Source organism: Fragaria vesca, linkage group LG3, assembly GCF_000184155.1.
Source record: "Fragaria vesca subsp. vesca linkage group LG3, FraVesHawaii_1.0, whole genome shotgun sequence".
NCBI lineage: Eukaryota > Viridiplantae > Streptophyta > Magnoliopsida > Rosales > Rosaceae > Fragaria > Fragaria vesca.
The window spans coordinates 1,678,148-1,702,436 of NC_020493.1; the positions used below are offsets into that span (position 1 = coordinate 1,678,148).

General features: G+C 40.6%; 5 protein-coding genes across 5 annotated transcripts in view; 1 reads left to right on the forward strand and 4 right to left on the reverse strand.

Moving 5' to 3' along the window:
* LOC101314729 overlaps window positions 1-3,932 on the reverse strand; it is a 5,807-nt gene extending 1,875 nt beyond the window's left edge. The window contains exons 1-4 of the mRNA XM_004293401.1: window positions 3,760-3,932; window positions 3,534-3,640; window positions 3,013-3,239; window positions 1,563-2,742 (exon numbers count right to left, since the gene is read on the reverse strand). Of these exons, the coding sequence (XP_004293449.1) occupies window positions 1,563-2,742; window positions 3,013-3,234 (1,402 nt within the window). The 5' untranslated portion in view covers window positions 3,235-3,239; window positions 3,534-3,640; window positions 3,760-3,932. The remainder of the gene's footprint in view (window positions 1-1,562; window positions 2,743-3,012; window positions 3,240-3,533; window positions 3,641-3,759) is intronic.
* Window positions 3,933-12,214: 8,282 nt separating this feature from the next.
* On the forward strand, window positions 12,215-13,671 carry LOC101315316 (thymidine kinase-like). The gene is made up of 4 exons (XM_004293403.1): window positions 12,215-12,418; window positions 12,495-12,639; window positions 12,939-13,060; window positions 13,175-13,671. The coding sequence occupies exons 1-4, from the start codon at window positions 12,219-12,221 to the stop codon at window positions 13,446-13,448; spliced, it is 741 nt and encodes a 246-aa protein (XP_004293451.1). The 5' UTR covers window positions 12,215-12,218; the 3' UTR covers window positions 13,449-13,671.
* A 275-nt stretch (window positions 13,672-13,946) lies between these two features.
* On the reverse strand, window positions 13,947-16,211 carry LOC101298984 (BTB/POZ domain-containing protein At5g48130-like). The gene is made up of 4 exons (XM_004295304.1): window positions 16,111-16,211; window positions 15,961-16,030; window positions 14,719-15,861; window positions 13,947-14,639 (listed from the first exon to the last, which is right to left on the reverse strand). The coding sequence occupies exons 1-4, from the start codon at window positions 16,209-16,211 to the stop codon at window positions 13,947-13,949; spliced, it is 2,007 nt and encodes a 668-aa protein (XP_004295352.1).
* A 1,813-nt stretch (window positions 16,212-18,024) lies between these two features.
* Window positions 18,025-20,275, reverse strand: LOC101315026 (probable serine/threonine-protein kinase WNK11-like). The gene is made up of 3 exons (XM_004293402.1): window positions 20,194-20,275; window positions 19,288-19,805; window positions 18,025-18,621 (listed from the first exon to the last, which is right to left on the reverse strand). Exons 2-3 carry the CDS (start codon window positions 19,789-19,791, stop codon window positions 18,235-18,237), a joined length of 891 nt encoding a protein of 296 aa, XP_004293450.1. The 5' UTR covers window positions 19,792-19,805; window positions 20,194-20,275; the 3' UTR covers window positions 18,025-18,234.
* A 1,776-nt stretch (window positions 20,276-22,051) lies between these two features.
* Window positions 22,052-23,736, reverse strand: LOC101290841 (protein DGCR14 homolog). The gene has a single exon (XM_004293404.1). It carries the CDS (start codon window positions 23,734-23,736, stop codon window positions 22,240-22,242), a length of 1,497 nt encoding a protein of 498 aa, XP_004293452.1. The 3' UTR covers window positions 22,052-22,239.
* Window positions 23,737-24,289: the final 553 nt, after the last annotated feature.

Below are 24,289 nucleotides of genomic sequence, written 5' to 3' on the forward strand. Positions count from 1 at the left end.
CGAGATCACCCAAAACTTCAAATAAAGTCGATCTCGCTGGAAAACTAGAATTCGACGGAGTCGCCGGGGATGGAAAGTGGTCGGGGAAGCTGCTGGAGTCCGCTTGGGTGGAGGCGCGCCCTGGCGCGGCGCCATACGGTGGCGAACGAACGGAAATCCGCACCGTTTTACAGTGCGGACGTCCGCACCTGAGAAAGGTTATATATATATATATATATTGCTAGATATAACAGTTGCATATACAAAAACAACTTTTATAAGAGAAAATATGTACAAATCTTCCTATCACAAAGAGTCAAATAAAAAACATTTGGTCAAAAATGTGAAATCTTCCTATCAGAAACCAAGGAGCACAAAAAAACTCTGTGAACACAAGAGACACCATATTTCCCCATTAACACTTAGTGACTACATGAACATGGTTCAACGAGTCAACCAGACAAGAAGACCACTGCCCAGCTGCAACTTCCTTAACACCTTAAAGTGTCGAATCAAATGATTGCACCAATACACACTCGAAGTCGTTTTATTTTATGACAAAGTCCCACTGTTTCTTCATTCATCAATAAGCTCATTAATGTTAGATCTCTTGATTAAACTGAACTAAGCTCGACTCAATCTTCTACTATAACAGGGTTGAGCTCAAAACAATTAAAGGAACCTACCATATGATGTATACGTCTTTTAAAACAAGGAACTGGTTGTGAAAGAGTTCTCTATAAAAGATGTAAAAAAAGCTAAAAGCCACCATCCATGTGGTAAGAAATTCAACATTCATAGAAGTGTGGACAATGCATGTGGTAAATAACCATCTAAGTGGTTGTGCAACAATCTAAACTCTATCAATGTCATGTGACAATCTAATCTATACCAATATAACATCAAAAACACGTTCCGGTCAATGTGACCGTTTGAACACTTGATAAATTTAGGCTTAAATAATTAGATGAGCACAAACTTCAGAATGTGCAATATAACCCCTGATCCAGTTACACTGATCAACAACTTATATAGCACACAAGAATTTAACAATACTTTTCTTGTTACAGTTAACAAGAACCACAACCCAAAAAACTTGTGTACTAGGACTTGTGAAATTAAACATCCAATGGTATAGTAGTAAACTTCATGGATTAAAAACTGAGTATAAAATATTAACATGAACTATTACTTAGATGCAGCATTTCCTCATGCTTGTGATGCAGAGCAGAGACACTGCACAGCAAGCGACTTCAAGGAAAGGTTTGGACTATCTCACAAATCATCAGTGTAAGATGGGGGAAGTGAAATCCACACCCATTTTACATCAACATTCCTTTCCTTTCTTCAAACTATTTTAAATTCTGTGCTTTTTTTTCTTGTGACTTCAGCACAATAGAGGAAAGAAATAGTGTGAAATGGATCCAGATTATTCTACACAAATTTAAATTTTCAACACTAACCATTTCAGAAACTAAAAAGATTTCTATGGAAAATATAACTATGAACTATCTATATTTTTCAACTAGACAATGAAAGCACAGAATGTTGAGTGAGATATTAGGCAGTTACGTTGCTATTACCTGTATTTGACTGTCTCTTATTAACACTATATCCACCAACATAACCAGGAGAGCTTTTAGCTGAAACGTCAGAAGCTGCACTGCCAAGTCCATAACCAAAGGGTCCGGGACCATCTCGCTCGGAATTTGATGATCGCCAAGTGGGATCTCCATAAACTGAACCACTACTGTAAAAGTCATTGAAGGCTCCATCAAACCCACCATTTGATGCAGCAAACGATGACGCAGGGGCTGTACCACTGTTCCTTCCATACCCTCCCGCTCCCAAACCGTAACTGTTGTCACCGGCTCCATAACCAAGATTCGCACTATTGTTAGAAACATTATTTCCTCCACCTTGAGGTGAAATTGCCGAAGACCGCCAGTTAACTCCAGTATTGCCAAATGTGCTTCCACCAATGCTGCCACTTCCTGAACCCATGTAAGCATTGGAATTTGAAGAATTTGTATTGAGCTCCCCATTCCCCCACAAACTCCGTGTCATGGAGCTGAAAAAGGATGAGTTTCCTCCATTACCACCATCATATCCAATGGGACTGCTAAACCTATTTGAATTATTGATATAATAAGGGCTCACTCCACGCCCATAGCTGACATTACTATTATAATTTGCACTTCCTCCAAAACCTGGGTTCAGACCAGGCTCAAAGTTCATTCCCACTCCATAACCTGAACCAAATGGAGGAAACCCACTTCGACCACCAGAAACTGGACTAAATCTACCAAGACCATAGCCTCCAACTGTACTTGGAGTATATCCCTGAGTATAGCCATTAAGGAAGCTGTTGACCCTGCTCAGACCATAGTTATATCCTCCAAGTGGGCTGCGACTGGGTCCAGGTGATAACTCTTTAGGAACTGCACGCTTGACTTCAACCATCTTCCCATTCAGTTCATGAAAAGTCTTAAGCAAAACCTTATCCACTGCTTCCTCTGAGTCATAAGTGATGAAACCAAAGCCTCTAGGCCTCTGCGTGTTATGATCATACATCACTACAACATCTGTGATTGTCCCAAACTGTTCAAAGTAACTCTTGAAGTCACCCTCTGTGACAGTGGATGCTAAACCTCCAACAAAAATCTTTCTTGTTCGGCCTGGACCTGGAGAACCTTGGATGCTCACAGTGCTTCTACTCAAAATGTTCTGGTCATCCCTAGGGACAGCTTTTTTAGCCTCAACCTGAGAACAGAGATCAAATAACATAAGATCTGGGATTAACTATTCAGCTTCCATGAATACAGTAATGCATTTACCAATCCTACTTTCAAGAAAAGAAACTGAAATATTAATATCAGACCCTAACTCCTATAAAACATTGTACTATCCTTCACATTTGGAGTGCTTCAGACAAAAATGTTTAATCAGGCATTCATTTCTGTGAACATAAAACCACAACTGAATGATAAAACTACATTCATTCATAAATCTAAAGAACGTCGTTTTGATTACCATCCTTCCGTCAATGTTGTGCTTCTCCATTATGACAGTGTCCGCAATGGTAGGGTCAGCAAAAACTACAAAACCAAAACCACGAGCACGGCCTGTAGTTCGATCCTTCATGATCACTGCTTCTACCACCTCCCCAAAGGTACTAAAATACTCTTTCAGACGATCTTCATTTGTGTCCCAAGATATGCCACCAATAAACAATTTACCACTGTCGGATTGCATTTTCTCTGCAATACAAGCCGCACAAATTCAAAGTCAGCAAAATTCACGAATGCCAACCAAAACTCGACTCCAACTCAAACAAAAGTTGCAAACTTTATCAAAACCTTACAACCAATTCAAATAAAGACCCCATCTTTATTATTTAATCATTGATCCAACAAAACTCAGTCACAAACACAAAACTTTCTGATGAATTCAAAACAATCAATGCAGACAAATATCCAATCCAATCTGGTAGCTAGCTGAAGTCAAATGCGGATTGATACATATCAAACCAATCAAGCTAGAAAGAACACTACCTTAATATGAAGTATTACAAACACAGATTGTAATCCGATTCAAGAAACAGAGCAATCCTGGATTCAATTACGAAGCATCCGATCCTTCACCGATCAAACACTGCACCCTGAATTAAGTACAAACAAGAAAACCCAGAAACAATATCAATCAGAAAAGTTGAGCAGGATCTAAATCTACACACAATTAGAAAGAAATAAACAAATCAAGAATCCAAGAAATACGAACCGGTTAAAGGAAAACCCAGATGCGAAATCTTGAAAGGAAACTAAGATCTGAGAGGAGGCAGTGTAGGAATAAGAACAGAGGGCATGCTCAAACCTCCTCTCTATATATTGCCCCCTCCAACCTTTTTTATTTGTTCTTTCAATGGTGTTTATTTGATTACCAAATGCAAATTCAGTTACCAAACAGATGGGTAGGAGATTATAAAAAAAAAAATATACAAAAAGAAAAAAGAATGTGTATTTCTAGAGGGAGAGACAGGAATTTGTAGAGAGAGAAAGATAAGGTGTTTTGGGAGGTCTGGAAGGAATATATAGGAGGCAACTCTCTGTAAAATCAGGAAGACGAAGATTTTCACCCCTCCTTTATATATTTCCTATTTTTAACCTTTTGGGATTTTGTAGAAAGTGGGTTGAATTTGAGCAAACTTGAAAAATGCCCCAAAAATAGAGAAATCAGAGAGATTTTGGCAATGAAAAATGTGGGTTTTCTCTGATCTGATCAAATGGGAAGATTTACTGGACCTTCATTCCCCCCCCCCCCCCCCCCCCCCCCCTCCCCTGTCGCTTTTACACCGGATGGAAAGCATCACCATTGTAGCCGCCGCGTATAGGGTGTCATGTATCACATGAGGCTGCATGAAATTTGAAACCAGCTTAGCCCTTGATTCCATCGCTTTTTTATTTAGTTTTGGTGTGTAGAATGTAGAATGCATGTGATCAAGTTATGATTCATTATTTCAGTTTTAGTGGTGCCATTAAAATCAATAAAAGAAAAGGATATGAGTAGAGCTAGTACCATCCTTGGCCAAACAAACAAACAAGACTTGGTAGTTAATTAGTAGCATCCATCTCATTTAGAGGTTTAACCCTAATTTTGCTTTATCAAAGAGAATGGTATCATAAAAAATAGCCAATGGACAAATCTTGAGCAAAGAAAGAGAAAAGTATCACGAGTATTATCTAAACTTATTTATTTGTTACGATTAAAGTACAATGACTTGACTTATCTTTTAGAGAAATGTAAAAGGCAATAGTTCTTTTCTTAATTGTGGATAAATATTGGTGCAACTTGGATTAAACTCTAACCTAATTGACTTCCATATAAAGACATCCACTATATGTACCGAATTAATCTACATGTTTTCTAGCCGTAACTTCAGCTATGCTTCAGGTTACATGTTTTCAACTTGAGTACCATAATTCCTTTTTATGGGAATTTGAATTAGGTTCTAACCCAACCCTCCCACCCTCCCCTTCCTAACTCGTTACTAGAGGGTCGAGCCCAATAACTTGTTGGTCCACGCAATACCCCAAACTTGCAGGCTATTGGAAGCCCACCAATCACTCGGTATATTCAAAGCAAATTGAGTCTTAAAACTAATTTGGCCTTCCAAAGAGGTTTGGGCCTCCCAATATGTCTTGCCATCAAGTCTTTGCTCCGCTTATCGTCATGATTCCACCATTGTGCGAGCGCTCAACGACAGCAAAAAAACTGATGGTTTGACTATGCTAGATTTTAGCCCAGGGGTCAAGCCCAATAACATGTTGGTTCACGCAATAACTCAAACTTGCAAGCTGCTGGAAGCCCACCAATAAGTATGTTCAAACTCATTTGGCCTTTCAAAGAGGTTTGGGCCTCCCAGTATGTCTTGCCATCAGACCCGTGAACATCTTTGCTCCTCCAGTCGTCAGGATTCCACCACTGTGCGAGCGCTAGACGATGACAAAAAAACTTATGGTATGGCAAAGCCAGATTTTAGCCCACGGGTCAAGCCCAATAACATGTTAGTCCACGTAATAGCCCAAACTTGCAGGCTACGGGAAGCCCGCCAATCGATATGTTCAAAACTAATTTGCCCTTCCAAAGACCTCTCATTATGTCTTGGCATCAGGACCGTGAGCATCTTTGCTCCGTCAGCCGTCATGATTTCACCACTATGTAAGCGCTCGACGACAACAAAACTTATGGTCTGGCAAAGCCAGGTTTCAGCCATAGCAGAACCATGTCTAGACCCCAGTGCAAAACAACTTCAATTGTTTTCACTTTCCTCCACCTCATATCCGACAAGCCAAAATCATCTTGGCCATTCCTTTCTGTCGTCGCCTTTCTTCACCGCCCAAGCAAAACTCCTAAGTGCCATACCCGAACGCCGAATACTCTACTCTAACCCAGATCCCACATATCCTGACATTTGTCAACACGCATAAACGTACCTTCATGCCTTGAAAGCCAATAACAACTCAAGCATGAGAAGTTGGTGATGATAAAGGATTTCTTCTAAATTTTATTTGGTGCGGGGTTATGGAAAGGGAACCCAAGAGAAAGAGAACCTCTGTTTGGAAACCAGTCGAAAAGAATTGACGTTGATAGCTTGCTACATAAAGGCAAGGAGAGGTAGTAAGAGATCTGCTTAGTGATGGCATCAGACGCCATGGGTGGATCTCCAAACCTAGATGGTTAGGGTTTGGGAACAGTGAGCTCTCGCTGAGATAGTCCAAAAAATTTCATAAATCATCCCTCTCTAGATCCTCCCTCTCCATACCCTACACAATCGCTGCTACCAGCCTTACCTTTGTCGCCATTATCAGCATAATTATGACAAACCTGACCTTAGTTTTGTTGTCATTCAGTATATCGCCTCCAACACTCACCTTCAACACCATGACCCGTTGTTGTCAAACACGTCCATCTTTATCTCAACCCTCATCATTGAAACCCATGATGGGTGGATTTCGGGAAGATAAAATTAGGTGCACATTCGGCAAGGCAGAGAGAAATTCATTACTGACGTCACAAAACAAGTGCAAACCGGTTACAAGCTTTGCTAAAGGAGAGATCGGTTCACCCACAAGCTTGTTGCCCTTGACCAGGAGAGAAGTCGATAGGGACCATCTGATCAAATATGTACTGGAACAAATTAAGTATGTCTACCTAGAAGTCAAACTTTGATCCAACCAAAAGTTATGGTTCCCATCGAAATTAGTCGTTGTCACCACTAAGAAGGGGAGAAGGAAGAGAGACATTGCCGCCTTTCAAATCCAAGTCACATAGCCATATCTGCTATATAACTAGGGTATCTCTCTACCAAGCCACAAGTAAATTACATAGCCATCACCGCCAATCAAGGCAGGTTTCAACCTTATGTTGCTCTCGAGAAAGAAGATATGATATCATTTATATTATCTAAAATAGTTAAAGAACTGTCTAGTGTCGTTTGATCCAGTGGCATGAGTCTATCCTTATAAGTGATTGAGAGGTTGCAAGTGCAACTCACAATAAACTTTTTGTTGCATAATAATTGTTTATTTGATAAAAAAAAAAAAGCTAAAGAACCAAGAAAAAGAAAGTCATGAAACAGAAAAGCAGATCAAGATTTTTATTTTAGTACTGTTACACAGAAAAGTTTCTCTTGCTCTAGGATTCTCTCTAGGGTTATAGATCTTTTGGCATCTCTCTTAATCGACTACCATGGTTGACGAGGTTTCCCGATTGGCGCCAATGCTGGCCATCTCGGAGAGCGGCCATGTCTCTTTCGGTGTCGTCGGTGCAGTGACGTTCTTAAGAAACACGTATGCAGTGGGGCGCCTTCTCTTTTCCAAGAACAAGGTGATCCCAAAGGCCTTTATGGTCACGATGGCTTCACTTTGGGATCTGAAGAGTCGTCTACTTATTAGAGTACAAGAAGATTGATATGTGCTACAATTCACGAGGGCGGTGGAACAAAAACAGATTGTGGAGGGAGGACAATGGTGGCAAAACCATGTTTGCGCTGGCTTATTATGAAGGACGCTCAGTCGCGGCTGAGGTATCAATCCGAACCATACCGATTTGGATCGAGGTCTTCGGGTTGCCACCATATCTGTTCACAAAGGAGGGGCTATATATGGTTGGAGTAACGTTCGGCAAGATCCTCAACCATGACCACCCCAATATGATGTCAGGCGCTCGAGCTTGAGTCCGGATTGAACACGCCCTTACCTCGCTGGTGAAGCAGGCTTATCCCCTTATGAGGTTTGATTTCGACGAAGGTACTGATCTAACTTCAGTTTTGCTTACATTTAAATATGAGCGTGTGCATGGTTTCTGTCGAATTTTGGGATGCTAAAGCATCTGGTGGGAGGTTGTTTAGGGCCACCAGACTTGTTGGCAACGAGCTTGTGCGGCGATAGTGCCGTAGTGGGAGTCTAGATTCGAGACTGCACTAAAACCCTAACCCTAGGGTTTCTAGTTCTATTGGGAACCATTTCCCAACTCCAAATCCAAACCCTATCCTGATGTCGATGAGCTTCAATGTCGGTCCTCTTGTAACACCCTGACCCAAAAATTGATAAAAGAAATTCGAGTTTTGAACCGAATAGAAACTCATAACTCAATTACTAATCCCAAGATTTCATATGGTTTACCGTTTAACACATGAACCAGATTTAATTCAAGGAATACAACCAATTTCATCAATTGTCATAGCAAAGAACTTCAATTTAAATTTCAAAACTTACCTTCAGGAATTATACTTATGTAAATCGACAACTTACTTTTGTACTCATCATCTCTAGAAACCGATTGACGTCACCCAAAAACTCAACAGTAGATTTCAACCCAGATAACCCAATCCATCTCTATATACGTGTTACAACAAGGAGAAAGGTTCAAACGTCGATGGTCCCATCATATTTATTGGTCGGATTAAGAGGAAAGTCCTCTAGGCTATGGCTTCAGGTCCTCTCTCGTCTCTCTGAGTCGCCTCTCTTCTCCACGCTCTACCGTAAATCGAACCGTACCACCAGAAATCCGGCAACATCAAGTCGAGGTGAAAGAGACTGATGCGTCCCCCACGAAAAAATCACAGGTTGAGTCTTGATTTGGGGTCGGCGAGCAGAGAATCAGGTGTTCCCAAACTCTTCCCTTGCTCTCTAGAAAACTCAAGAGATATTAGGCATATCGGTGTCCTCCGGAAAGAGAAGAGTGGAGGGTTCCGGTTCCCTTTAAAGTTGGTCTCTCCCCCAAAAACCTCCCCATTCTCCTTCTCAGAGACCAAAAGAAAATCGGAGAAAGCCCCAGAGATAGAGAGAGACTGTGAGAGTTCTAGAGGGGAAGAGAGCCCCCTAGAAGCTTCCCTCCTTCTTTCTTTCATTTTCTTTTTTATTTCTTATGTCGGTTGCTTTCCCACCGACCTTCAATTCCATATATACAAATATACATATATTTTCCATTACTTAGCATATTGACGGCCCAAATGAAACATTGTCCAATTTGAATGGTCCATGTCACACCATAATTATTGCCTTTATTTAAAAAGAATTTTCATAGATTCCAAACTTCAAAATCAAAAGTAAAATATATCAGAACCTTAAAAATATCTTCCGACAAACCTCATTTTAACTTACCAGATAATTTAAGGTTACATGAAATGTAACACAGAGTCAGTCACAATCACCAATATCGACCGACATATAATTCATCAAAATAACAACAATTAACTCAATAAAATATCCGAGACTTACACACATATATAAATATTTAACAAAATTTAACTGAGTATTACACCTCTGGTGTTTAACCAACTGGCTCTTTCGCTGGCAGCGACGGTACCTACAAGCAAGACAGTGATGGAGATCACGCCAATGATTACTGGGAAGAAGCGAGATGCTTCTGTGTTGGTGTGCATAGACCTTGGAAAGCATGTCAAGGGTCCAATATTGGGAGTGATGAAGGCTGTCTCGGCGGACCTTGGACCGGTGTTGAAACTGTCACTCCTTAACTTTGCAAGTTCTCTTGTGGTTTCTCCTTCGAAAAAGAGGAAAGTTGGTCGTCCGGTGGGTTTGTGCAATAAACCTAGGGAGGTCGTGATTCCCGAATGGAAGGTGCAGATTAAAGCTAATGCAAATGCATTGAAGCAAAGGAAGAGGGTTCATGAACCATTGAAGTGTATGCTGGCACTCGAAGGAAATATGTAGCCTGAGAAGCCACATGCTTCTACAGTGGTGATGATGGAAGAGCTGAGGGTACCTCCTCTGCGTAGGTTGGTCCTGGTTTTTGGAATAAATTAGTAGGTTTTGTTTTGTTTTATTTCTGATGGTATTGTTATTTTTTGGTTTGAACTCCATGATAGTTTTATTTAGGTAGCCCTAGGGTTTCCTTGCATGACTTCAATTATCGTTGCCCTTCCGGGCAGCCATGTCTTGTAATTGCCATTCTATTTTGTTGGTATGAAAGGCTTACTGTCAATGTTTCAAAAAAAATAAAAATATTAATTCTCATTTAGGGGCCTACATCTCGTAATTAAGTTGCAACTCCCTAGTACTCTTGGTCTAAACACCTGATCCACATCCCCGCCAAAAAGAAAATGTCAAGGTTTAGCTCACACCAAAAATCACGAAGTTACTGGTTATTAAGTGTCAATCAAATAATTCACCCATCGACATCATTCACCATAACCATGTTTATATCAACACCATATATATGAAGCCAACCATATACCCGGTCTTGGGATACCATCCGACTATTTGACAATTTAAGGGTTCAAACCTAGGCTTAGAAGTTAATGATGTGTCGACGCATGTGAATCGTTCTAACTATGCATTATAACACAATGCTTGATCATTTTGACAGCTTTAAGATTCAAACATAGGGTGGGAACACACCCAACCATACATTCATAACTAGATTACTTGCAGTTGAACGCTTCAAATACATATTTGCGTTTTTATATAGATGTACGACATTTGCAGACACAACGCACGTACACCATTGGGTTCATCATCCGAAATACGACCAACATTGTTTATCATTTAAGTAATTAACGTTACTGTCATCAGTTCACCATCTATGACTGGCATATCCAACAACACTTTCAACAACTGAAATTGATGAAGACGAGAAAATAATGAACGGATGGTTAAACAAAAACAACATATATAAACAAGCTAGATATGCATACGATATGATACGATCGTCCATTCTTTTTTGTAAGTTAGGATGGCATTTAGGGCATGTCGATAAATACCACTACTACATGCAGTTCCCCGTTACCGGCCGGAGATCGACGCTACATCGCGTATCCGATCCGACTTTTTCCATCCAAACTCTAGCTCTAATAAATCTGGTAATTTGTGGATGCATGATTCATGGAAGCTAGGTGATTAACATGAATCGTGCCCTCCACGAAAAGAGAGGGGTTTTGTTCTTCCCACACTCTTTGGCTAAGGTAGCTGGCGTAGTAGAAACCGTCAGCCTTGAGCAACTTCTCACCCACATTTGTTTATTAGTTTGCCATCTTCTTACATTTCTGCATTTGTCCCACGTATATACGTACTCTATTAACCTTTGCCCAATTTTTACACAAACACCAGTTACACTTACACCATCCCATTTGTTACAAGTTACAAGGGTGATCGAGCTAGCTAGGTGAGTCTGGTCCTCATCATCTTATCCAGATCTTTGATGTAATGGTTTAGGTGAGGGGATTAGATCGATCCATGCATATATATAAGTATATATGCTCATATATATATTGTTGGTCTGTGCAGCTAGCTAGCTGGGCTGGAAGTCTATAACCACTAGTTGGTGTGCATGTGCTCATCATGATCATGGAGGAGCAAGATCGATCGAAATTAGGAGGCATCATGCTTTCACATGCAGCTTATAATTAGTTTTTGTAGTCCAAAGAGGAATATATATGCATGCCCTTCTGTTGCACTGTCCCCTTCATCCGATCGATCACCTTTCATTTTAATCATCCAAATCATCTTCTGGTGAATCTGGTCTAATTACTTGCTGTTTACTTTTCGGTCTAACAACGAGTTTATACCAAGAGACTTATTCTCCTTTTAAGAGCTAGGAGAAGATACAATTGAACTGCTATTTGTGTAAATCAGAAAATAAATACAGCCAAGTCAGCCAACAATCCTTGACTATGAATATACATCATCGTATTCATTTGTAAGGAAAACTAATTTTATAGCTTATTGTCACTTCTTGGTCAATTAGTCTTTTCAGGCACATAAACGAAATATTAAGTTTCAATTATAAACTTAGGCGAATTAAGCGTGATCATATAGCCCGTTTGCCAGTCCATTTAATCCCATATATATTTTGAGGATTGAAATTCGTATTCCCTATTTCATAATCTACACTTATTATTTCCACTTATAGTAACTTTAATTTTATCTCTACTCACATGTGTTTTAACTTTTTATAAACATTAAATCGAAAACAAAACCTACATTTTTAGGACAAATTATTCATTTCTAAAAATCTTCGAAAAATAGAAAGAAAATAAATAAAATGCTGAATATGCGGGAATTTAAGAAGTGTGCCGAACAATTTAAATTCAAGACTGAAATTTGAAGAAGTGTACTGAGCAATCTAACTTTACCTCCAAAACCCAAAAATTTCAAGTTCCCTCCAACCCTTTCAAACTCAAAAACCCCCTTCTCCTCCTTCTCTATTTATTCCCACCCATGAAATCCCTTCACTTCCCATCTCCTCTTTCCTTCTCTTCCCTAATTTCAAACCCCTCTTCTCACTCTAATCCCAAACCCATGGCTTCCTTCAAACCTTCCATCCCCTCCGGCGAGGTCCACGTCATCATGGGTCCCATGTTCGCCGGCAAGACCACCGCTCTCCTCCGCCGGATCAAGTCCGAGGGCGCCAGCGGCAGGTAAAGTTTGAATCTTTGCGAAAAAGACGAGTAGTTTGAAGTTTTGAACTTTGACTCGAATTGTTTTCAATTTCAGAAATGTGGTGATGATAAAATCGAGCAAGGATAATAGATATGCTGTTGATTCGGTTGTGACTCATGATGGGGCCAAGTTTCCGTGCTGGGCTTTGCCGGATCTGTCCTCGTTTAGGCTCAAATTTGGAGGAGATGCTTATGATAAGGTAGTTTTTTGAGCTGGGTTTTCTTGGGTTTTAGTGAAGTTCTAATTTTTTCGAAGAAATTTCACTATATGATGTTGATATGGGTTTTGGGTTTTTGATGGTTTTGGATGATGTGGTACATGTTCTGGGAAATGGGTCTAAGGAAATTGTTTAGTTACTGAAGGAATTATGTTTGTGGTGATGTTATGGGTGGTCATGAACTCATGGGTACTGAAGATTTTGGGAAATTGAAGGTTGTGTATTTGATTTGGTGTATTAGAGGATCTGATTGTGTTGTTGTTGTTGATGTTTGTTTGCAGCTTGATGTTATTGGTATTGACGAGGCTCAGTTTTTCGAAGATCTATATGATTTCTGCTGCACGGCTGCTGATCATGATGGGAAGACTGTGATTGTTGCAGGCTTGGATGGTGATTACTTGAGGTGATATTTTTGTTTAGGAGTAACATATTGTGTTTGGTTGTGTTGCTAATCACTGTGTTTGTTATGTTAGAGTGCTCAAGTTGGTTGTAATGGTGTATCTGATCTTATTGACAGGAGGAGCTTTGGCTCGGTGCTTGATGTAGTGCCTCTTGCTGATACAGTGACCAAGCTGACAGCTCGATGTGAAATGTGTGGCAAACGAGCTTTCTTTACCCTGAGGAAGACTGAGGAGACAAAGACTGAACTGATTGGTGGGGCTGATGTCTACATGCCTGTTTGTCGCCAACACTATGTCAACGGACAAGTTCTTATCAAAGCTGCAAGAACTGTTGTGGAGTCTCATAAATTTAAGAGTGGCACCATTTCAGAAGTAGCTCCAATCTTTTAGAAAACAGCAGTTGCTGTTTTCACTACCTATTATCTATTTCTTAAGGTCTACTAATCTGCTATGTATTATAAGAGGCAAAAGTAGCTGATTGCCTGCAGTAGTAGTTTGAAGTTCAAACATGGGAATTGGGAAGTCTGAACCTTAAATGGTTTCCTTGGCTTGGACTGTAGTCATGAACTCTGATGTATCTCCTCTTTATGTCAATACAAGAAGTTCCTTTCCGAAAACATCTACAGTAGTTGAGTTTGAGCTAGGATTCAAATCATTTGTTAGAAATATCAGTATCTCTTAGTTCTCTAAACCATTTTTATCCCTGATGTTATTCAACAACAATACATGCTGAACATTTGAACATGTAAGTATGGTTTAAGTATTCTTGGCTAAAAGCATGCGTACAAGTAAACATTTTCCAAGAAAATTTGGCATAAGAAATTATTGTCACCATGTGTATGATCATTGCTGGTTCTAATTTCCATACACAGATTATGCTGATGAGTATTACGCTGCTCTAGAACCTGGCTTTCTCTTTAGTTTTCTGCTTCCAAACAAGGAAATTCTGCGAAAGACCTTCAGTAGTTGACTTGCATACCTTCTTTGAGAAGCAAAATTCACAGAGCCAATGCAACCCGTTGCATGTACAAGTGGTTTGCCCTTTTTGCTCATCGATCTGCTTTCCTTATTATATGGCTTCATGCTTGGTACTGTGGTTGAAACTGGTTCTTGTTTCTTCGAAATGCTCTGCCATTGAAGGCTTCGCTTCAGTGTCATGAGCTCTTGTTCAAGATTCTGAATTCTGAAGCTTGTTGACTCATATTCTTTCCTTGACAGCTCAGGTCTCTGATTGACCAGGTCCTTTTGTAGCAAAAAGCTCAAGGGTTTGCTGCTAGCTGGCTCTGCTCCATCTGTATATGTACTAGGACTATCCCCAAGATTCTGGCTTTTAGAGTTTGGGCACCTAGAGCTTGAGAGACTCCCAGAAAACTCTCCACAGTGTACATATCGGAACGAATCCGAGCATTCTTTGAAAGCTTGGTGTGTGCTGAGCTGCTGCACAAAAAGTGCTTGAACAATCAAACGCAGCGGCATCAACTCATTTTGAACAGCATCAATGCACGCCTCTTGTGACAGTTTTTGGCAGCTAAGGTACTTGCACACTGCCCACTTCTCTTCTTGGCAGACAGTTGGGTGTGCCTGAACAAAAAAAATAAAATGTCACCAATAGGTTTAGAGTAATTTTAAGAAGATATGAAGGTCCAATGGTAATGTTTACCTGCAAGAAGGTGTTCATTGCCCTGTAGAGTTTGTCATGACAGTGTCTGTAGGATATAGGTAATCTTTCGACGAGTTCCATGAATCTTTTAGGCTGCATGTTGGTATCAGTAGCTATGTGAGTAAGATATGCATCCCACAATTCTGCAACAATTGAGTTCCCTGCTGAAAGGCTATGATCCTTATCCAAATTAGCTGATACATATGTTGAAATTATGCTCTCCATTGTAGCCAGCTCTATGCTAGAAGATATTGACTCAGTTCCACTTTTTGGAAAGATAAAGTCTTCCAGTTGGGCATAGTGTAGTTGAGATACAATCTGCTCTTGCAACTTTGCCTTGCTATCACCTCTCAGACCTTCTTCAAGGGATGTAGAGAGAATTGCAAAGTAAAACCCGACGGGGATTGCTCGACAAGCCTTCTCCCCCTTGGGAAGCAAATCAAGAACACCTTGAAGGATAACTGAAACTTTATGATCATCCCCAATTTTGTGACCAGAGTTTTCCCAAAATTGGATTGTCTTTTTTGAAAGTACCCATTTGTTAGCATATAAAACAATAATGGGAGTCAAATACTTTTCTTTCATACCTTGTCTTCTCAAGGACCCTATTATCCTCTTAAAGAATCCAAATGGTAGAGCAATGAGATCTTTGATCCAAAGGTCCTGACTCATAATCTCCTTTCCCATTTCACAGCTCCAATTTCGGATGCACAATGTGTCCAATGTGAGTACCGGTGTGTCACGCCTTCTCTCCGGATCAAGAATCTCCATACAAGCCATGAATGCTAGGCACTCAATGCAGCGGCTCACGATTAACAAGTCTTCAGACCATGGAAGCAAAGTTTGGCACTTCTGGAGTACTATTAGGGTGTCATTCCAACTCTGCATGACTACTTGGTTTAAGTACAGATCAAAGCGCTCACAGAGGTTGCCAGAAGAGTATTCTTCTGTCATTTCAAGAAACTCAGCTGCACATCTCAGGGCTACCACATTGAAAGGGTCAATCAATGTGGAGGAGCCATAGATGAACAATGCAATCATCTCAAAGGTTTCTGGCCCTCCTGGGAAGTCTGGTGGTAGCTCAACCTCAGCTGATTCATTCAGCCTTTTCTTGAAATAACCACTTTTTGAAAATATTGGGTACTGAAAAATCACAAAAATGCAAAAGACAGTCTAAATAGGACAGTTTAGAAGTTGAAAACATAAGAACCATCTACAACCTCTTAAGATTCATTTTCTTACCTTGTGAAGGTTAAAGGTCTTACCGCCAACTCGAACACTAACAGAAACAGGCAAACCAGTCTCTTGAGTCCTGAAAAAAGAACCCCACATCAGTAAAAACATCTTGCATACCATAAACAATGCTCCGTGAAAGTAAGATAACCATCTTACCATGAAATGATCTTAATCTTGAGCAAGGCTCCAACGTTTGGAGAAGAGAAAGGACTTGATGCTAAAGGACTACTATCTTTTAGTGGGCTTGCAACTTCCATTTCCAGAGCTGATAAACTGCTCCAGAGACTGAAACTTACAGGAACTGAAACTTCAGACTTCAGAAAGCAATGGGGAGTTGATTTAAATCCTCAAGCACAAACAAGTACTACTATATAATATAATGCCTTCTGTCTACCAGTTGCCACAAAATGCTCTAAACTTGTCTGAAGGAAACGAAGAAAATACAAAGCCAGGAAAGACTGATGAAAAAGAGGTGGTTTTTGGAAATTTTGTTCACAAATACATTCGTACAGCTTAGTTTTTTTCTGGTCAAAGTCAAATGCACACGAGTGAAACACTGATCAACATCCAAATTTTAAGGCTTCAAAAACGTTCTCGAATGATGAGACTTGGGTCACTACAATAGTAGAGCATGGTAATTTTTCCACTCCCTTCAATGTGTGTTGCTTGCTTTACAAGTCTTGTGCTTATGCATGTGTTGGACCACAGCATGTTTACCATCAAAAATTGATTGGAAATCCTGATTCATTTTGTCCATTGAATTAGAAAAGTACACCATCAATTCGGTTCTTATGTATTTTCTTTCATAAACGTTCAGAAATGTTCTCTTCTCAGACAATCTAACATGTTATATTGTTAGCATGTATAGTTTTAGTGAATATTGTTACATACATAGTCGATAATTTCGGTGAACAAGATATGCCTTAGATGAAACGGTTAATTACATTGGACGGCTATTGTCCAATTTTAGTGGCTCCAAAAAAATAAAGGCCTTATTGATGATATGGGGTTTAAGCTTTTAGTAGACTAGAAGATTCATATAACAAATGGCATTGAACCAGGGAGCTCCTTGAACCAGTCCCTATGAATAGTCTACTTAATTGGAGATGGAGATCTGCAAAAAGGATGTGTTGGGAAATAGAAAAGGAAGATTGAGACATGTAAACTAGTAAACTAGTAGTTGAGACTTGAGGGAAAAAACCTAGAATATGACAAAGGGGGAAGATGGAGTGAGGGTGAAGCTTGGAGTTTACAAATGATGTGTAGCAACACAAACACCCAAGACGGCACGTTTACTTAATTTTGTGGTGCTTTTTTTTTTATAAGTAATTTTGTGGTGCTTTGGATGAAGGGGCATTGCTTGCATTCTCCCAACAACTTCAATCCCAATAACGACTTTTGCTTAGTGTGTACCCCTTGCAAGTTTATACTTCATTCTATACATCAATTTGTTAAACCATAACCTAATCTTGAAAGCTTAAGTAGTTTCATTGAGCCAACAACAATGTAATACTTCATTTAATCTTTAGCATCTGTTCTTAATCTTTGCAATTATATGATTATCGAGTGGTAAAATTCGATTCCCAGAAATGAAACTTTCAATTTCCCCAATCTGCGATCCAACACAAAATTACCCCTACAATCTTCAAGAACCATGAAAGACCGGTAAATAGACTGGAAAGGGAGCAGACTACGTCTCACAGTTCCTACGAATGTTAACAATGTAAATTATGTAATGATGTATACCAGGATAATGTAATGTTATATGTATAATTGTATATTCTCAGCAGACAGCAAATTGTCAAGGACTGAAGGACAGATATGGAAAACAAAAACAAAAGAAAGTACAGCTATATTCCTTTTGGCTCAAGCAATACATTCCTTTAAAGTTGCAGAAATATATTTTGTTTTTTATCTGTCAAGGGATTGCTGCTTTTTTCTCACCCAGAAAGTATTAAAGTGATGTGATAAATTCATGTGGGAAGTAACATGGGAGTCACTGGTTTTGCTCTAACACTAAAGTACTTTTGGCTTCAAAGTTTATAAAAAATTTGTGAAATAAACCTCTACAGAAATAAATAGATTCAATTTTAGTGAAATGCAACTACAGGGGGTTAACAATTAATGTTTGCAATACTACCATCATTTACCTCAGCCTAGAGAGAAGGACAGGCATATAGTCAGAATAGAAAAACCTCATCTGCTAGTTCAGAAATGAGAGATAAGCCCCACATCCCAAGCATTTTTTTGTCTCAAAACACCAGAAGTTTCAAAAAGCCATCAAGAGGTTGGATCAGGCTCTTCAGCGACAACTTCAGAAAAGAAGGGGTCTCTCAGTAGCTCAGAGGCTGAAGGTCTTGCCCTTGGCTGGCCTAAGGATTTCTCTATAAATGCCTTCACCTCTGGATCAGCCACCTTGGCTAGGGAGTCAGGCCTTATACCAGCTGAGACCTTCCTGTATATCTTGACAACAGAGTCGCATTCACCGTATGGTATCTCCCTTGTTACCATCTCCAGCAAGCACATCCCAAACGAGTATATGTCCACCATCTCATTGTAATCCTCCTCGTAGAGCTCAGGTGCCATAAACTCGGGTGTCCCTAGAACAGTATGTGCTTTATGGCTCCTCCCCAGTATTGCTGCAAATCCCAGATCACCGAGCTTCACCTGTAAATGAAAATCATCATGGTTAGAGGGTCATAAACATATGCATGGTAAGCCAAAAGTGATTTGGATATATTGTTCTATTGCTTACATTAGAGGTTGAACTCTCTAGTCAAAACAAGCAAAGGGACTACATATTGGAATGAATATCAAAGACCCAAAGTTATTGGAATGAATATCAAAGACCCTAAGTTACAATCAATTATAACGATGCTGTGCAGAATGTAAACATACTGATATAGGAATGATAGTTTTCAATGTTAAGATGCAATAGTCTGTCAACCAAACATACAGAATTCTACCTCATTATTCCCCAATTCATTTTTCATCTGAGAAAACGAAGCCTAAGTAATAACCCTGAAGTTCATGGCAGAGCTAGGATTGCAAAAGTAAATTTCTAGAAAGTATAGTATATCGAGGCTTGGGGGGACCAGGATCACCTTAGGCCCCTATATAGCTCTGCCACTGCTCCTCTAACTTATAACCTAGTGCTTGTCATGTTACATGCAACTGATGCAACCAAACAATTGAAACACCATCAAGCATTAGGGGAGTGACCAGTTAAGTAAAACTACTTCAATTGCTAACCAAATTCTAGCCTAGTTCAGGAATAGAACATTGATTTCCACACTCCAATGCACTTGTAAAATTCGTATGATCTACTTTTACCTGTCCGTTATTCCCATTGACAAAAATGTTGCTGCAATTGAGATCTCTGTGAATAATGCACGGCTCATGTGTATGGAGGTACTCCAATCCCTCAAGCACCTGCTTTGACCACTTCTTCAAAGCCTTAATATTCACACGCCTATGCTTCTTCCTGTAGTCCCTCAAATTCCCAGAATTGCACACCTCCGTAACAAAATTCAAAGCGTGACGCTCCACATCCTTCCAAACACTGTAACACTCAATAATGTACTTGTTCTCCAACTCGCTCAGTAGCTTAACCTCCGCGTAAAGATGATTCAACAGCATTGGATCATCACTGAAGTTCCTCAACCGCACCTTATTCCACGCCACCTCAGTACCTTGCTGCTGATCAAACGCCCTATAGACCTTCTTCACAGCACCCTGACCAAGCAGCACATCATACCTCCCAAACCGCCCAGTCGGATCAACCTCCACATACGTCTCGGATTCTGGATCAAAAGTACTAGTATCCTTCACTGCCATCTCCAAAAATCAATCTGCAACCGTGTACAAAAACCAGTTAAAAGCTAACATTGACAACATTCAACCCTAAATTTTCCAACAAATCATTGATTCAATACTATTACTAGAACCTAAAAACAAAAATTCTCTGTGAAATTGAAAAAAGCAGGAGACACAAAATGTGATAATAAAAATTGAATCTTGAGCATCATGAGTAACAGATAGACAGTAAATTTCAAAACTTTCTGCGATTAAACGTCGAAAAACACGGAATTAGAGACGCCCAGAAGCAGAATTCAGCTAAAGAACTAAGCTAAGCATACGTTTGAGTACTACGAGATTGAGATTATGTCGGAAAATTGAGGAGCTTACAACAGCAGAATGTGAATGAATTAAGGTGAGAGAGAGAGAGAGAGAGAGTACCTGAGTTAGTAAACGCGAGTCCAAAACTCTTGGAACGTAATCGATTTTTGCCCAAACGAGAATTTGTGTTTGATTGGGAGACGAAAATGGAGAATAAACAAGGGCGCTATTTATAGGAACCACGGCGGTCAGTCTCGTCAAAAACGACGCCGTCAACATTTGCTGACTTCATTCCAAGTGTAAGGTTGTTTGTTTGCACATAGGAGCTACGTATCCCGAATGAATACGGATACGGATACGCCCCGGGAAATGCAGCTTACAATCGAGCTAGGTGTCTCCTGACAAGTTCGTACTCTTACCAGTTTCCCAATGCTAGCAGGAAACTGTCCTTCAAAATGGTTGTTCGAAAGATGAAGAGACAGAGCTATGGGTTCCTTTGATCTTGCCAATTGAGTGTTGGTTTTGTTTGTGGGTCGTTTTTCTTTGTTTTCCTTGATCCATTTTCTAAGCATGACGATTCAGTAAGTTTTGTCAAAGTAAACAATATAGAGGAATCCATTGTTTCATACTTTCATTCATGTTCTGGTGATTACGCTTCTCTTTCACGGCTTGGCCATTTGAATTATTCTTCTTATTAATCATGTTGCTAAGTAAAGACGCACTGCAAGTAGGTTCCAGTGGGATTCCAAACAATATCTTATTCCTTAGTTAGGAAGGCGTTGAATCAAATGGCAATTGTACTGTGAAGATTATGGAAGCGTCAAGTGTCAACCAATATACAGCAGTTTGCAGTTGGAAGGTTCAAGATTATTTGAGATTGGTCCATGGCCAAGTGCTTCAATTAATGAGCCTCAACTTCATATGCTACCCGTGTCAAAAACAAAGATCTGCAACTCCCTAGATACACCACTCCTCTTTTTTATGACCTTGTGAAACACATGACTATGATCTTGTATCTCAATGGCAGGGGTTTCTTTCTCTGTAATACTAACAAACACAGCTGATATGAAAGCAGATTTTTCCCCAAAAAAAAAAAATTAAATAAATAAATAAATAATAATAATAATAAAGTCATACAGATCATAGCAGAGGATCCAAGTCCAGATTTACTGAATGCAGATGGGGATAGCACAGATCCGAATTATTTGTAGATAGGGACAACTGGAGGCAAGCTCATTGTAGACCAGAACCTAAAAGATCAACTTGAAAACATGCCAGGATGAAACATAAATTTTCTCAATGAAGGGCATTCCTATTCTACTGTTGGGGCAAAGAAAGCACCTCAACAAAGGCTTAGAGTTTAGTGGCTTCAATACAGGCCTTAATGTCTAAAAATCACATCTAAGTCTTTCCAGGTAATTGACCTTAAAAGCAACCAGTGAGGAAGCATGTGAAAAGAATCTATACTTTAGTAAACCTGTAAAAGACTTGGACACACGAGTAGGAGATGCAATCTTCAATTTCCAGTTCATGCAAGTACATGATTTAAACATTGACTACCAATTTCTAGAACTAATTTCCTATTTGATGGTAAGGTTATGTTGTGCTCTGAATATATACACTGACAAAAAAAAGTTGATATCACTAAAATGAGCTCCCTGGACAGATGCAACTACTTTTTATATGCACCTAAATGAATCCCAGCCAGTTATGGCTATCCCATCAACCAATCCACTTTAAGTAGCCAAAGATTCAATGGCAGACCAATCTATATCAACGAATAAAAAAGAAGAAGTTAAAAGCCAACAATACTGCTGAATTCAATGCAGAGATCCTAGGGCAGAGATTGTGGAACTACATCCACTACAACTTGTAATTCATGGTGCAAAATAGAGAAGTGTATGAAAGCAAATAACAACATAAGTTCAGAATCAGGTAGGAATGCAACAACTGATATAAGGATCTTGTGTGAAACAAGTAGTGAATTATGGAGTAGCAACAGAGCAACTCTTCCCTGTTAAACGGCTTAAACCAGACAATGAACTCCTTGTCAATAAAAGGAAAAACAGTTGAATTTTTACATATGTAGTTCAAAACAGAAGGCTTATTTATGCCAAATACAAGAGTAATCGCTGAGATGATACATCAAACAAAAAGAACTACAAATTACCAAGGTGAGCCCTCCCTTGCAGAAGGTGATCTTGATTTCATAGTACTAAACCTTGATACACTCCTACCACCTTTAGGGGTAGCCAAACCAGGACTTGCACCTCTGTAACTGGCCCGAAGAGTTTCATCAACAGTAGATGAAGACTTGGCAATTGCATTCCTTACAAACTTCTGGGCAGCAGGAGACAGTGTACGCACACTTGGACTGGCACTGCCAGCTCTAGATGGCGATGGCAAAGGTGGCTTCGGAAACAATCTCTCTCTTTCCCTCAATTTCCGTGCAGCTACCCTTGACAGTGAGTAAGCCTTCTCGTCTCTTGAAGCCGGGCATGGGATCCTATAATGAGGTCCTCCACTCCCACCAATATCAAGAGGAGTGTCCTCAGGCTCCAACCTCAGAGGCGTCCCTTCAATCTCACCCCACGTTATAAACGGGGATTCATCAACACCTGGTGCAGGGGACGGCGTCTTCACAAAACTATACCCATTGTCTGCTTTCTTCTCCGACTCCACATAAAACGGATTCGGAGTCTTCCTCAAATCATCCAAATCATACTTCTTCAACTTATCCCCATCTCTATCCATAATAACCGGGGTTCCCCCCACAACCGGAGCATACAGCACCTCAAAGCTCCCTTCCTCTTTCGGCCTGTCCATCATCTTCCCATGAAACCTCGTATTCGTCCGATTAATCTCCTTCTCCAAGCTCTTCATCCTCACCGACCGCTCCTCCAACGTCAACGGAGCCTCGCCCCTATCAGCAGGATGGTACATTAACAGATTCTTGGCCGTATAGTTCCACCCTTCCAATGTACTCGGTGGCTGATCCGAAGTCCCGTAACCATCCGTAATCCTATCCCTCTTTACATCCTCAATGGCCTTCACATCCTCCGAATTTTCGCCTTCCAACAAATAATCATACCTCTCCTTCCTCTTCCTATTCTCCTTCTCTAGAATCTTCGAAAAGCTATCATTATCCTCACTGGTGTACCTCCTAACAAACTGGTCCAAACTCAACGAGTCCTCAATGGCGGCTTCGCCGGAGTCAACAGCGGCGGGAATCGCGGCGGGGGTTTGGGGGGTTTTGTTATCGAAATCATCTAGAGGAGTGCAGCTACGGAGGAAAGTGGAGCCGGGGGTTTTGGTGGCGCTAGGGTTTGAAGAACGGCTTACCTTGTTGCCGCGGCGCTCGATGATCTGTAACTGGGCGTCTCGGATCCGGACCGGGTCGCGGGTCTTGACGGCCTCCAGCCAGTCGTGGCGGTCGCGGAGCTTGGCGAGGTCGGGGAAGAAGTCGCGCTCGATGATGCGCTCGATGACGGCCACGTAGGTGTCTTCGTCGAGGACCTTGGGGTAGGCAGCGCTTCTGGGGTTTTTGGGGGCTGCGGCGGCGGAGGAGGAGGAGGGTGTGGGGGTTTGGAGGGTGTAATCGGAAATTGCGGAGGGGGAAGGGGAGGAGAGGTGGCGCGGGGAGCGACCTGGAGTGCCGAGCATTGTTGGTGATGTGGGATTGGGGTTAGGGTTTGGGAGGAGGGAGAGGTTGGGGCTGAAATTGAGAGGGGAATTGGGGGGATTGGGATTAAAGGAGGAAAATTTGGGGTTTTAGGGTTTGCCTCGCTGTGAGAGGAATTGGGATTGGAATCGGAGACTGATTTTCACGAAAGGGGATTAAGTGAAGCGCATGGGATATTATAAGCTCATATTTTAATGGGCCAATGATAAAAATGTACTTTTAGAAGTAACAAATGATAAAATTGTTAATAAATGTTCATTGATGATAAAACAGTACACCTATTTAAATCCTTTAAAGCGTTGCCCATAAAAATAAAGAAAATTACGATTTATGCCACTAACGAAAACCGTCGAATCCACTCTCTTCCAAATCCCAAATCCATTTCAGATCACCATCTCCTTCTCTCTCTCTCTCTCTCAAATCCGCTAGCCGACGAACCCTTCATTGTTCCAATCGCTACTCCTCGACCTTGCCAACTACGCCGACTAGGGCTGGTTCCTGTTGACCTACTCCATATATACCGCCGCCGGCGAC